This window comes from Scyliorhinus torazame, chromosome 18 (assembly GCF_047496885.1).
Source record: "Scyliorhinus torazame isolate Kashiwa2021f chromosome 18, sScyTor2.1, whole genome shotgun sequence".
Taxonomy (NCBI): Eukaryota; Metazoa; Chordata; class Chondrichthyes; order Carcharhiniformes; family Scyliorhinidae; genus Scyliorhinus; species Scyliorhinus torazame.
The window spans coordinates 45273006-45288066 of NC_092724.1; the positions used below are offsets into that span (position 1 = coordinate 45273006).

Below are 15061 nucleotides of genomic sequence, written 5' to 3' on the forward strand. Positions count from 1 at the left end.
CAAATGCAATGTTGTCATTCACCTCAAGAGGCTTGGAATATAAAAGCAGGGATGTACTTCTCAAGCTTTATAAAGCATTAGTTAGGCCCCATTTAGAATACTGTGAGCAATTTTGGTCCCCACACCTCAGGAAGGACATACTGGCACTGGAGCGGGTCCAGCGGAGATTCACACGGATGATCCCAGGAATGGTAGGCCTAACATACGATGAACGTCTGAGGATCCTGGGATTATATTCATTGGAGTTTAGGAGGTTGAGGGGAGATCTAATAGAAACTTACAAGATAATGAATGGCTTAGATAGGGTGGATGTGAAGTTGTTTCCATTAGCAGGGGAGACTAGGATCCGGGGGCACAGCCTTAGAATAAAAGGGAGTCACTTTAGAACAGAGATGAGGAGAAATTTCTTCAGCCAGAGAGTGGTGGGTCTGTGGAATTCATTGCCACAGAGGGCAGTGGAGGCCGGGACGTTGAGTGTCTTTAAGACAGAAGTTGATAAATTCTTGATTTCTCGAGGAATTAAGGGCTATGGAGAGAGAGCAGGTAAATGGAGTTGAAATCAGCCACGATTGAATGGTGGAGTGGACTAGATGGGCCGAATGGCCTTACTTCCGCTCCTATGTCTTATGGTCTTATGGTCTAAGGACTAACATCTTACGTTGATAATCAGTTTGTGTAAATGGCTGAATTCGATTAGCATTCCCATGTTGATTCATTGAAGAGAAGTCAATGGACATTGTACAAATAGGTGAGGGGAAACCACTTTACACATAACCCAGTCCCATTCCTCCCCCAAACTTCACATCTACATACTTCAGAAAACATTGCAAATGATCCTCTGCTCTTCCTGCTCACAGGTTTGGTTTTGCTGAATCACTCAACACTGAAGATGCTGCAAAATCCTTAACTGCAACTCACCAATGCCATCACAAGTCGCCTGTCTCTTCATAGACCAGCTCAAAACGCTGAAGAATGATTTTTCCTGATGGAAAAAATAAGAATGAAATGAAGGTGCAGAGGATCGTTAGTCTTGTGACAGTCTTAATAATAGTCAGGATTGCTCCTCGTTACAGGATTTTCACTTAGGGCCATTTTGAAGTGGACCATACACCAGCGACACAATGTGGCATTGTACATCCACTCATAAAAATCAGCTGACCAGAAGGGTATGTTCACTTGAGCCATGAGAACTAGGGTTGAATAGCTTATGGCACAGGGCTAAATCGCTGGCTTTGAAAGGAAACCAAGGCAGGCCAGCAGCAGGGTTCAATTCCCGTAACAGCCTCCCCGAACAGGTACCGGAATGTGGCGACTAGGGGCTTTTCACAGTAACTTCATTGAAGCCTACTTGTGACAATAAGTGATTTTCATTATAGATGTCACCTAAGTGACTCTGATGGCACAGGCGATAAATGCCCTGCTTTGTGTAGTACTTTGCAATTCAAGCACGGAGGAGCCTTAAGTTTGAATCTTGTGTTAGCTGATTTCACCCAAGACTGCAATAGGGTCTCCAAGAGTTTGCCCTAATCTAGCTGGGGCCTTGCCATTTTCAGCTGGCTCTGAATATCCCTCATTCCGATGACATTTGTGGCAGAGGTATTTGAGCCATGCTTGTGGTGACAAGATACCTTTCTGCGCTTAGCAGACAAAGATGCATCGATCGACACCTTATCATATCTCAAAACCACTGTGAAGAGCACAAGAAATAGTACCCTACGAGCCTGCTCTGCATTCAACGTGACCAAGGTCATGAGGATGTTGATTAACACTTGGGAGTATGATGCTATTGCTATCACAGAGACATGGATGAGGGAGGGGCAGGACTGGCAGCTCAGTATTCTGGTGGGGGGGGGGGGTTTAAAAGAGGAGGTGGTGTTGCAATATTGATCAAGGAGTTGCTTCACAGTTCCAGGGTCCCAGATTCGATTCCCGGCTTGGGTCACTGTCTGTGCGGAGTCTGCACGTTTTCCCCGTGTCTGCATGGGTTTCCTCTGGGTGCTCCGGTTTTCTCCCACAATCCAAAGATGTGCGGGTTAAGTGGATTGGCCATGCTAAATTGCCCGTAGAATCCAAAAAAAAAGATTAGGTGGGGTTGCGGGAATAGATTGGAAGTGTGGGCTTAAATGGGGTGCTCTTTCTAGGGCCAGTGCAGATTCGATGGGCCGAATGGCCTCCTTCTGCACTGTAAATTCTACGATTCTATTCTATGAGTCAATTACTGCAGTGAGAAGGAATGCTACCTTAGCATATGGGTGGAACTTCAAAAGAAAAAAGGGAGCAATCACATTGCTGGTTGTGTACTATAGGCCCCCAAACAGCCATGGAGAGATAGAAGAGCAGATATGTAGACCAATCTCAGAGAAGTGTAAAAAATAAATTGGTAACAATAGTCGGGGCTTTCAACTTCTCCAGTGTTAATTTGGATCGGCAAAGTATGAAAGGCTAGGAGGGAGTGGAAATCAGATCCCAGATGACACGATAATCAGTGGTGTGTTAAATAGCGAGGCGGAAAGCCTTAGATTACAGGATGATATAGAAGGGCTGGTCAGATGGGTAGAACTGTGCCAAACGGAATTTAACTCTGAAAAATGTTAGGTGATGAATTTGGGAGGAATAATAGGGCAAGTGAATATACAATGAACGGTTAGAGTAGTACAGTGTGCGGTTCTGGTCGGCACACTATAGGAAAGATGCGTTTGCACTGGTGATGGTGCAGAGGAGAGTCACCAGGATAATGCCTGGGCTGGAGAGTTCCAGCAATGAAGAGAAGCTGGATAGGCTGTGGTTGTTTTCCTTAGAGCAGAGGAGGCTGAAGGGGGATCTCATTGAGGTGGACAAAACTATGATGGACATAGATAGGGTAAAGAAAAAGAAACCTTTTCTCTTTGTAGAGGGGTCAATACCAGGAAGCATAGATTTAAGGTAAGGTGCAGGAAACTGAGGAAATTCGGCAGGTCCACATTGACTCTTACCAATTTTTACAGATAGAAAGCACCATGGAAAGCATCCTATCTGGCTGCATCACAGCCTGGTATGGCAACCTCTCGACCCAAGACCATAAGAAACTACAAAGAGTCGTGAACACATCCCAGTCCATCATGTGAACCCGCCTCCCATCCATTGACTCTGTCTATACCTCCCGCTACTTTGGGAAAGACCACGCCCACCCAGGTTATTCTCTCTTCCAACCTATTCCATCAGGCAGGAGATACAAAAGTCTGAGAATCTGACTAACAGATTAAAAAACATCTTCTTCCCCGTTGTTACCGGTCTCCTGAACGACCCTCTTATGAACTGAACTTCGCTCACCCCGCATCTTCTCTACTGAGTAGCACTGCACTCCGTATTGTCATGGACCAGGGTTTAGAAAACTCCAAAGCATATCATGGAGTTCACCTGACCCACAACTTTTAATAGATTTTGGTTATGGGGAGCACAAGGCCCACTTTACAGGTGTGATACAACAGAGATCTAAAGTATTTTTAAAACAAAACAATGTTTATTCTATGTATCCAGTTAACATTTTATAAACACACAGTAAACAGTTTGTCAACTACAAACACTGATACTTTCCCAAATACAATATTCTATAGGTAACCCGTAGTAACTTTCCGAACAACATGCATAAGCCCAAAACACTTTTTAACAAAGACAGCAGGTTTAAAATCTCTACAGAAACAGGTATTGCTTTGGAGTTTTATAAACCCTGGTCCATAACAAATTGGGGGCTCGTGGGATAAAAGTCGCTCTTTCGTGATGAGGTTGGCTTAGTGAACTTAAAGACAGTGAGGAGTGAGCATATTTGTGTTTGCTTTTCAGGTGTGGTATACTAGTTTAAGTAGGGAATGTGTTGTGGACAATGGTTCTTTCAGAGGCTCGTAAGTTGCAATGTTTCTCATTTTAAAATAAATATGAAAGCGATGGAATAACAATATTTTTCCCTGTACCTCAGTACACATGACAGTAAGTCCAAATCCAAATCCAAATTTAGAGTGATTTGAGGAAAACCTTTTTGACCCAGAGGGTGGTGGGGAATCTGGAACTCACTGAATGAAAGGGTGGTAGAGTCGGAACCCTGACAACATTTAAGAAGCATTTAGATGAGCACTTGAAACATCATAGCATACAAGGCTACGGACAAAGTGCTGGAAATGGGATTAGAATAGATAGGTGTTTGATGGCTGGCACAAACAAAAGGCCAAAGGGCCTGTTTCTGTGCTGTAAAAGGTCTATGTCTCTACGATTCTAAGGTCGATCTCGGGCTTCAGCTCCATTTCCTCATTTGCTCCCATATTCTTTAATTCCTCGTGAAACCAAAAATCTGTCTGTCCCAACCTTAAATGTATTCAGTGATGGAGCATCCGCAACCCACTGGGATAGAGAATTCCAAAGATTCACAAACCTTTGAATGAAGTAATGTCTCCTCATCTCAGACATATTTGATTGGCTCCTTACCTTGAGGCTGTGCCCCGTGTTTTATTTATTAATGAGTTCATTTTGGGCGGCACAGTAGCACAGTGGTTGGCACTGTTGCTTCACAGCTCCAGGGTCCCAGGTTCGATTCCCGACTTGGGTCACTGTCTGTGTGGAGTCTGCACGTTCTCCCAGTGTGTGCGTGGGTTTCCTCCGGGTGCTCGGAGTTGCCTCCCACTATTCCCACAAAGACGTGCTGTTAGGTAATTTGGACATTCTGAATTCTCCCTCAGTGTACCCGAACAGGCGCCGGAGTGTAACGTCTAGGGGCTTTTCAGAGTAACTTCATTACAGTGTTAATGTAGGCCTACTTGTGACAATAAAGATTATTATTATTATTTCCAGGATGTAGGCATCGCTGGCTAAGCCAGCATTTATTGCTAAGTCCTGATTTCCCTTGAGAAGGCGATGTTAAGCTGCCATCTTGATCCTTTGCAGTCCAGGGTGTAGATACACCCACAGTGCCGATAGGATTCCCTAACCTGTGGAAATAATTTTCCAGCGTCCACCCTATCAGACGCCTTCAGAAATCTTTAAGTTTCAATGAGATTGTCTCTCATTCTTCTAAACTCCAACGAATATACGCCCTATTTACTTAGCCCGATCCCAGGGACCAATCTAGTGAGCCTTCACTGTACTGCCTCCTTTCTTAAATGTGGAGACCAAAACTGCACAGAGTATTCCAGATGTGTACAAAACCCTGTACAACTGGAGAAATATTTATTTCTGGGGCGGCACGGTGGCACAGCGGTTAGCACTGCGGCGTCACGGCGCCGAGGTTCCCAGGTTCGATCCCGGCTCCGGGTCACTGTCAGTGTGGAGTTTGCCCATTCTCCCCATGTCTGCGTGGCTTTCACCCCCACAACCCAAAAATGTGCAGGTTAGGTGGATTGGCCACACTGAATTGCCCCTTAATTGGGCAAAAATAATTGGGCACTCTTAAATTTTTTTTTTAAAAATAAATATTTATTTCTTCTTGCACTCCATTCCCCTTAGAATAAAGGCCAACATGCCATGTGCCTTCATGATTGCACCTGCATGTTAACTTTCTGTGTTCCTTGTACATGTGCACCCAAGTCTCTTTGAAAATCAACACTTGCATAACTTTTGAAAAAAATTCCACTTTTGTACTCTGTCAAGGTGTATAATGTGGAATTAGTTTGAAGTAAGGTGCTAGCTGGGCAGTGCCAAGGTGCCCACATTCCAGGGGGAGGGGCAGGAAGCCACCCTGCACTTACCCTGACCACCCTGGTGTCTCCAGTGGCCTGGGAGACCCCCAGGTGCCGTCCGCCTGGTCCACCACCACTGATCGGCACCCGGCTACAACCCCACTGGGGAGGCCAGTGGATCCCACGCAGATAGGTTGTAAGTAGGCTTACGACCTACATCCGCGAGCATCATTCGTTTCCGCCCACTTTGGGTGGGGTTCTGACTCCGATGTCTCGAGGGACTTTGGAGAATCCCGGGAGGCCTGGAGCCTATCGGGAGGCTCTCAGGAGGCCTCTCCCGGCATTCTCCGGCCACGTTGCGCTCAAGCGAGAGCCTGGTGTGGCCGGAGTTTCGCACCCATTGTTCTATAAGGGTGGCACAAATAAATTCAATAAATAGGGGGCTGGTTTAGCTCAGTTGGCTGAGCAGCTGGTTTGTGATGCAGAGCAAGGCCAACAGCATGGGTTTAATTACCGTACCGGCTCAGGTTATTCATGAAGGCCCCACCTTCTCAACCTTGTCCCACGCCCGAGGTGTGGTGACCCTCAGGTTAATTCAACACCAGTCAGCTCTCCCCTCTCAAAGGGAAAAGCAGCCTATGGTCGCCTGGGACGATGTTGACTTTACTTACTTATTCAAAAAATAAGTTAGTTTGAGCTAAAAGGGTTGTTAGGTAAAAACACAGAGGAAATGATTGTGGAAATAATTTTGATACTACAGAGATGCAAGATGAAATGTGCACTGTTGTCAATGGTGAATAATTTGAAACAATAAAAAATAAAGTTAATTATTAGATATGTTCGATTATCGGCCGGCGGGATACTCCGTTTTGCCGGCAGCCTGGGTGTTTCCCGACGCCGTGGGGCTGCCCCACAATGGGAAGCCCCATTGACCGGCCAGCATAACAGAGCATCCCGTCGGCGGGGTAAAACAGAAATGTGGCATGGCGGGGCGGAGAATCCAGCCCGTTAGAAGTGCTGGGTTTCCAAACACGGATAACAAGGGCTTGCAAACAAAATGGGACTTCCGGTAGCGGCGGGTAGGAGGAAGCAGCACGTTGGAGGGCTCCCACCCAAGAATTGATTTTTGGGAGTTTTGTTGCCCCGTCCCAAGAGCAACTTTTGAATAAACAAGGGTAGGAAGGCACAGAGAAGAGAGATGTCCAAACCTCAAAGAAAAATGGGCGTGGAAAAGGGGGCTAATGAAGGTCCGGCGGTGGGTGGAAAGGTCGGCTCAGGAGCGGGAAGGAAGGTGGAGGCGGGGGTGCCAGGTGAGGCCGCACTGCTCACGGCAGGAAGGCTGACCGAGGCGATGACCGTGGAAGTTGAAAAACAGTTCACCAAACACATGGATGCAATGAGGGAGATGGGGGCGGTATTGAAAGTGCTGGTGGAGGAGGTGATTGCCCCGGTGAGGGCGGCGGTATTGAGTGCAGTGGCTGAGACACTGAAGGAAGTGGAAGAGGCACTAGCGTAACACAGTGATCAACTCATCTCGATGGGGAAGGAGCGCGGAGGGTGATAGAGACCAACATGGGTCTGCCAGCCAAAGTGGAAGACCTGGAAAAAGGATCCAGGCGGCAGAATCTGAGGATCGTGGGTCTGCCCGAAGGGGTGGAAGGCCCGAGGCCGACAGAGTATTTTGCCACGATGTTGGCAGAGCTATTGGGGGAGGGGGATGATCCCTCTTGATACGAGCTGGATTGGGCTCATAGGTCATGGAGGCATATACGAAAGGCGAGTGAGCCGCCAAGAATGGTGACTGTTCGTTTCAGTAGGTACCGCGTGAAGGAGAAGGTCCTGTGCTGGGAAAGCAGAAGCGGGAGGTGCAGTGGACTGGAGTTGGTATACGCATGTGGTAGTCACCACTGTTGTATTATATTGTATATACTGCACTGCATACAAGGGTATTACGGTAAGGCCCCTGTACCACAGGTACGGGGGTAGATCCCTGCCTGCTGGCTCTGCCCAATAGGTGGAGTATAAATGTGTGTGCTCCCCGAACTGTAGCCATTTCGGCAGCAGCTGTAGGAGGCCACACATCTCTGTGTAATAAAGCCTTGATTACTCTCTACTCTCGTCTCATCGTAATTGATAGCATCAATTTATTACACAGTGATTTTACAAAGATGGATCTCCGCATCAAGCCAGATCGCCTGCAGCTGCCATCCTCAAGCAGACAACGCCAAAAAGGACTTCGCACATTGGCTAGCTTGCTTTGAAGCATACATCGGATCTGCGACAGACCCAATCCCAGAAGCACAGAAACTCCAGATTCTGGACACGCGCCTGAGCTCCGATGTCTTTCCCCTCATCCAGGATGCACCTACCTACGCAGAGGCCGTGGCGCTACTGAAGGAATACTATGCTCAGCAGACCAACAAGATCTACGCCAGGCACCTCCTGTCCACGCGGCACCAACTTCCCGGTGAGTCTGTGGAAGATTTCTGGTGTGCCCTGCTCGGCCTGGTGAGACACTGTGATTGCCAGGCCGTTTCTGCCGCTGAACATTCTAAACTGCTAATGAGACACGCGTTCATTACGGGCATGGGGTCGGCCTACATCCACCAGCACCTCTTAGAAGGGGCTACGCTTGACCTCGCGGCAACCAAGAAACTAGCACACAGTCGCCTCACGCAACGTACAGGTGAATCCCCCCGTCCGCACGGCCCACCCCTCCTGGGCATCGTGGACCCCGCCAGTGGTTACCCCATCGTGGACCCCATCAGCGACCGCCCCCAGCCAACCCCACGTCTGCGCCGCGCAGCAGCCAACCAACCCCAGGGGACCCAAGTGCTACTTCTGCGGACAGACAAAACACCCCCGGCAATGCTGCCCGGCGCAGAGCGCGATCTGCAAGGCCTGCGGCAAGAAAGGACATTTCGCTGCAGTGTGCCAGGCCCGCTCGATCGCCGCTATTGTCCCTGCATCCCCCGCGTGCGGCCAGTGGGCGCCGCCATCTTCCTCGCCTCACACCACGTGCGGCCCGTGGGCGCCGCCACCTTGCTTGCCTCACAACCAATGGGCGGAGCCATCTTGCCTGCCCCAGGACACGTGCGGCCCGAGGGCGCCGCCATCTAGCCTGCCTCAGGACACGTGCGGCCCGTGGGCACTGCCATCTTCCCCGCCTCAGGAACCCTGCCCGTCGGGCACCTCATTGGACCGCTCATCGCCTGCAACCGCCGATGACCAGCCGCGTCTCGCCTCCGTCTCGATCGACCAGTCCCGATCGCACAATCTCGCGACCGAGTCGACAAAGGTGAAGGTCGACGGGCATGAGATATCCTGCCTTCTGGACTCCGGGAGCACTGAGAGCTTCATCCACCCCGATATGGTAAGGCGCTGCTTTCGCCACCCTCACCATCCAGGGCATAGAGTTCAGCGGCTTCCGGCTCTACGTCTTCCCTGACCTCTACACTGCCTTGCTACTTCCAGTGCAATCTCCAGAGCCTAACCCTAAAATTTGGCGGGCCCCTATCACCCCTTATTGTATGCGGCCTCACGACCCTTAAGATCGATCCGATTTCTCTGTTTGCAAACCTCACCCCGGATTGCAAACCCATCGCCATCAGCACCAGACAGTACAGCGCGCAGGACAGGACCTTCATCACGTCTGAAACCAGCGGCTGCTGCGGGAAGGTATCAACGAGGCCAGCAACAGCCTCTGGAGAGCCCAAGTGGTAGTGGTGAAAACGGGGGAGAAAAACAAGATGGTCGTTGACTACAGTCAGAGCACCAATCGGTACACGCAGCTCGACGCGTACCTCCTCCCACGCATATCTGATATGGTCAATCAGATTGCACAGTACCGGGTCTTCTCGGCAGTGGACCTGCAATCTGCCTGCCACCAGCTCCTCATTCGCAAGGCAGACCGCCCGTACACCACGTTTGAAGCGGACGGCCGCCTTTGCCATTTCCTTAGGGTTCCCTTCGGCGCCACTAACAGGGTCTCGGTCTTCCAATGGGAGACGGACCGAATGGTTGACCGGTACGGACTGCGGGCCACTTTCCCGCACCTGGATAACGTCACCATCTGCGACCACGACCAGCAGGACCACGACGCTAACCTTTCCAAATTTCTCCACACCGCCAAACTCCTCAACCTCACCTACAACAAGGAGAAGTGTGTGTTCAGCACGAACCAATTAGCCATCCTCGGCTATGTGATTCAGAACGGAGTTCTAGGGCGCGACCCCGATCGCATGCGCCCCCTCATGGATCTCCCCCTTCTCCTCTGCTCCAAGGCCCTCAAACGATGCCTGGGGTTCTTTTCGTACTACGCCCAGTGGGTTCCTTAACTATACGGACAAGGCCCGCCCACTCATCCACTCCACCTGTTTCCCACTGACGGCCGAGGCTCACCAGACCTTCAACCGTATCAAGGCCGACATCGCCAAGGTCGACTAGATGCTCCCCCTCCAAGTCGAGAGCGATGCATCAGACGTCGCTCTGACCGCCACCCTCAACCAGGCAGGCAGGCCCGTGGCATTCTTTTCCCGCACCCTCCATGCCTCTGAAATTCGGCACTCCTCCGTCGAAAAGGAGGCCCAAGCTATCGTAGAAGCTGTGCGGCATTGGAGGCATTACCTCGCCGGCAGGAGATTCACTCTCCTCACTGACCAACGGTCGGTTGCCTTCATGTTTAACATCACACAGCGGGGTAAGATCAAAAATGATAAGATCTTGCGGTGGAGGATCGAGCTCTCCACCTTTAATTACGAGATTTTGTATCGCCCCGGTAAGCTCAACGTGCCCCCCGATGCCCTGTCCCGAGGTACATGTGCCAGTGCACAAGTGGACCGACTCTGGACCCTGCACGACGATCTCTGTCACCCACGGGTCACCCGCTTTTATCACTTCATTAAGGCCCGCAATCTGCCCTACTCCATCGAGGAAGTCAGGGCTGTCACTAGAGACTGCCAGGGAAACGGGCTGGTGGAGTGGGAGAATGGGGCGGTCTGGAAGGCTGTCCAGCTGGCCCTACGGTTCAGAAATCTCCCGGCCTCCCGCTGGCAGGAGGTCCTCCCCAACGCACTTCACTCCATTCGGTTGCTCCTGTGCACTGCGACGAACGAAACCCCCCATGAATGTCTCTTTGCCTTCCCCAGGAAGTCCACCTCCGGGGTTTCGCTCCCAATGTGGCTGGCAGCTCCTCCGCAAGCACATGTGGCTCCACAAGGCGGACCCGTTGGTTGAGAGGGTACAGCTACTCCACGCAAACCCGCAGTACGCCTACATAGCGTACCTCAACGGCCGCCAAGAGACAGTCTCCCTCAGGGACCTGGCACAAGCTGGGTCCCCCCCCCCCCTCAGGGACCTGGTACCAGCTGGGCCCCCCCCCCCCCCTTCAGGGACCTGGCACCAGCTGGGTCCCCCCCCCCCCCCTGCCCCGGCATCACCCTCCCTTCCCCCAGCGCAACCCACCACAGCCCCCGCTCTAGGACAATCCGTCCTCCCCTTGGTCCCACCCGGGGATGAAGAGGATGTCGACACGCTCCCGGAGTCACCGACGACCAAGCCGACGCCTGACACGCACTGTGGCGCTCTTCACGACGGATCAAGGCGCCCGACCGTCTAAATTTGTAATCTTCTCTGGAATTTTAATGACAACCTGTATGTAAATAGTTTTCCACCACCCCACTGGACTCATTTTTAACAGGGCGTGAATGTGGTAGTCACCACTGTTGCATTATATTGTATATACTGCACTGCATACGAGGGTATTACGGTAAGGCCCCTGTACTACAGGTATGGGGGTAGATCCCTGCCTGCTGGCTCCACCCAGTAGGCGTAGTATACATGTGTGTGCTCTCCGAACTGCAGCCATTTCCAGAGCCTGGTAGAACAGGTTTTGATGAGCCTATCCGGGGTGAAAGGTTGGGGGAAGGAACCAATACTAGGTGAGGTGTTTTGGAGAGGAAGTGGAGGGGAGGAGTCTGGGAGGGGGGTGGGGCAAGTCGTGGGTGGCATTCATTGCACACTTTCGGGGATTGGATGGCCTTGAATATTGGCGGGGTGGGGGGGGGGGGGCAAGGGTTGGGGAGGTGGACTATATATGTTAATGGTGACCATGGGCGATTCCTGATTCCTTTTCTGGGTTTTCTTTATTTGTTGCTTATATTGTCATGCGGACTGTTGTGTGGTGGTTGGTGGGAGGGTGGGATCGTTGTTGTTAATTAGGTATTTGACATTGCCTCCCTTACTGTTTACTGTTTATTGGTGGGGATAAATTTTGAAGAAAATGTGAAATAGGAGAATAAAAACATTTGAAAAAGAAAACAAGGGCTTGTAACAAACAATGCTTTAGTCACTAGCTGAACAACTATTCCATGCCTGCGCTCTGGGGAGAACTCCTGCACTCCCATCACGTGACCCTTTTTGTAGCGACTTTGTACGCGACCACTAAGTCAGCATTACTGTCTCCAGCCTTATGAGTCTGTTAACATGATACAGAAGGAATTATCTGAACAAAAGTACTTTTCAACAAAATGGTAGGCTTTAAATCAGATTTCCAGGTGACAGAAAGAGGGCTCTCTCCAACAGAGCTAAGTGAAGTGTGTCACTCGTGGGTATATTGAAATGCTGATATTCAGTTTGTGGATTGATAAGTCATCTCTGTAACTTACACTTTTCTATAGAGTAAGATAGAAATTACAGCTCATACACAGGCCATTCGGCCCAACTGATCTCGACTGCCGTTTATACTCCCCACAAAGTCTCTGCCCAAACTGACAAAGTTATTGTCTTTCACCCTGTTAACATATCATCCTTTTTTTAAGACAAAAGGTTAAGATGCAGAGTTCAGGACATCGCTAATGGCAGAACAAGTAAGAAATTCAAAAGGTTTGTGGGTTTGAGGTCTCTGAAAGAATGAATTAGAACAAGGCACCACATGCGGACTCTATATTTTCATGCAATGAGCAAGAAATGAGGGTTATGTGTGGGCATTTAGAGCTCAGGAGAAATAAGAACAAAAAAAAAGCTGAGAGGAGGTTTGACCTCAATGGTACTGAGAGATCAGAATAACTGTGTGTGAGAGAGACCTGATTATTTAATCAGTCCAGCAACAAATGTGACTTCAAATAAATCGGAAATAGTAATTGCACAGAAGCTTCGAAGCAAATCATGGGTGGGCAAAGCAGGTTAAAATAACAAACCTAATTACTTCCCTTATTTCAGTCTAATGAGGCTTTTATCTTTCCTGCACTCTTGTGAAAATGACATACATATACACTGGGAGAAGGCACACCACCAGCCTGGAACATAGGCAATGTTATCGCGCCCCAGAAGGCAGAACTTGTGCACGGAGGCTTGTTGCAGATGCTTCCTTGGGACACAATTAGCATTGGAACCTGGCTCCAGCCCATGTAACATTCAAAGATTTGCACAGAATGCCAGAACATGGCTTCAGAAGATGTCTCAAAAATGTACATCTGCAATAAAGTACAGAAAGCGAGAGCAAATGCAGGACATTGGAAATTAAACACATAAAATGCACGGCAGGATGAGGGGATAAAGGCAAAAGCTTTGATTGAGCTCCATATGACAGCTGCCCACCCAGTCCCACCAACCCCAATTACTGGCTTAGTGTACTGTGTATTCTCAGCTTCTTCCTTTCTTTCAAAAAATAAATGACCATGAAGGCGATTTACTGGAAGTAGAATCTGGTGATTGTCCCTTCAAGGGCAACACAGCAGAGTAAGAGTCCCACATCCTAACATCTTGATTTTCTTTTCCGAAGACCTCTGAATCGGAGATGCCTCATCTCCCTCAGTTTTTCATTTCTCTGACAATCCAGAGGCTCTTCAATCTCAATTTGGAAGTCAGGAAACCACAGCTTTCTGATTCAAATCATCTGCCCATACGTCAATACAGCAAAATATCAGAAGTTGATCAATTGTTTCAAAAGAGCTGCCATCTCATATCTGCCTTGAACATACGCAAATGAAAACTGAGTGGGTAATGCTGAATCCAACTGGGCATGAGTTTGTAACACAGGGTGGTACCTTGGCACTGCCACCTGTACACCCGGGCAGTGTCATCTGGGCACCCTGGCAGTGTGGCATTTAAAAAAAAATTAATTTAAGGGATGCAGGCATCGCTGGTTAGGCCAGCATTTATTGCCATTCCTAGTTGCCCTTCAGAAGGTCATGGTGAGTTGTCTTTTTGAACGGCTGCAGTCCTTCAGTTATCGGTACAGTCACTGTGCTGTGAGGGAGGGAGTTCCAGGATTTAGTCCCAGCGACAGCGAAGGAACGGCGATCTATTTCCAAGTCAGGGTGGTGAGTGACTTGGAAGGCAACCTCAGATGGTGGGGTTCCCAGGTATCTGCTGCTCTTGTCCTTCTACGTGTCAGTGGTCATGGGTTTGGAAGGTGCTGTCGAAGGAACCTTGGTGAGTTACTGCAGTGCATCTTATAGATGGCATTCATGGCTGACACTGTTCGTTGGTGGTGGAGGGTTTGAATGTTTGTGGAAGGAGGAGCAATTAAGCGGGCTGCTTTGTCCTGGATGGTGTCGACCTTCTTGTGTTGTTGGAGCTGCACTCATCCAGGCAAGTGGAGAGTATTCCATTACACTCCTGACTTATGCCTTGTAGATGGTTGACAGGCTCTTGGGGGGGGTTCCAGGAGGTGAGTTACTCACCGTACGATTCCTAGCCTTTGACCTGCCTTGGTAGCCACAGTATTAATGTGGCTAGTCCAGCTCAGTTTCTGATCAATGGTAACTCCCAGGATGTTCATTACCAGGCTGACAGTGCCAAGGTGCCCAGGTGCCAGGTTGCCGGTGCCGGGGATCAGGCCCGGGGGTACTCTGTTATTATGAGGTGGGTGAGATGGGGTGAGGGGGGCTCGAGGACCCGCTAACAAATAAGTTGGGGCATTGGGAGGGCCCAGAGGCCGCGGTGGGGGGTTGAGAGTTCGGGGCGGCATTTAAATTGATCTCTTACTGTACTGATGAGCTAGGCTCTCCTCAGGAAATGAAGGTGGGCAGCCTCGGTGAGGCGTTCCTCGCCGAGGCCAAAAAAAATCAGAGTCCCGCTTACTAGCAGGGTCATTCTGTGCTGCAGGCACTGAGAAACACCCCACTAACCGCACCCAAAACAGGAATCTGTTTTACCCCCATTGAATCGTGTCCGTAGTCACTGCTGTGTCACAATCGGCTGGAGGATGACATCTACTCAGGGTTATAAGTTTCTGCCATGAGTCTTCACGTGACTGATCAGGTCAATCTCCACCTCGCAGATCTGTGGGCATCTGGGCAGCATGTCCCAACAGGTAGTGGGATCTGGAGTGCAGGACTTGGGGCAGCACGGTAGCATTGCGGATAGCACAATTGCTTCACAGCTCCAGGGTCCCAGGTTCGATTCCGGCTTGGGTC

General features: G+C 49.9%; 1 protein-coding gene across 3 annotated transcripts in view; it reads right to left on the minus strand.

The window, feature by feature from the left end:
• matk (megakaryocyte-associated tyrosine kinase) overlaps nucleotides 1-15061 on the minus strand; it is a 160820-nt gene that overhangs the window by 96371 nt on the left and 49388 nt on the right. The window contains exon 2 of one of the 3 annotated variants that reach the window (XM_072482704.1): nucleotides 919-982. The exons of 1 other annotated variant lie outside the window; for it this stretch is intronic. In XM_072482704.1, coding sequence (XP_072338805.1) covers nucleotides 919-927 — 9 coding nt within the window. In that variant the 5' untranslated portion in view covers nucleotides 928-982. Of the gene's footprint in view, nucleotides 1-813; nucleotides 870-918; nucleotides 983-15061 lie in introns of those variants that run through there. One more of the 3 variants, XM_072482702.1, reaches the window with a different exon arrangement.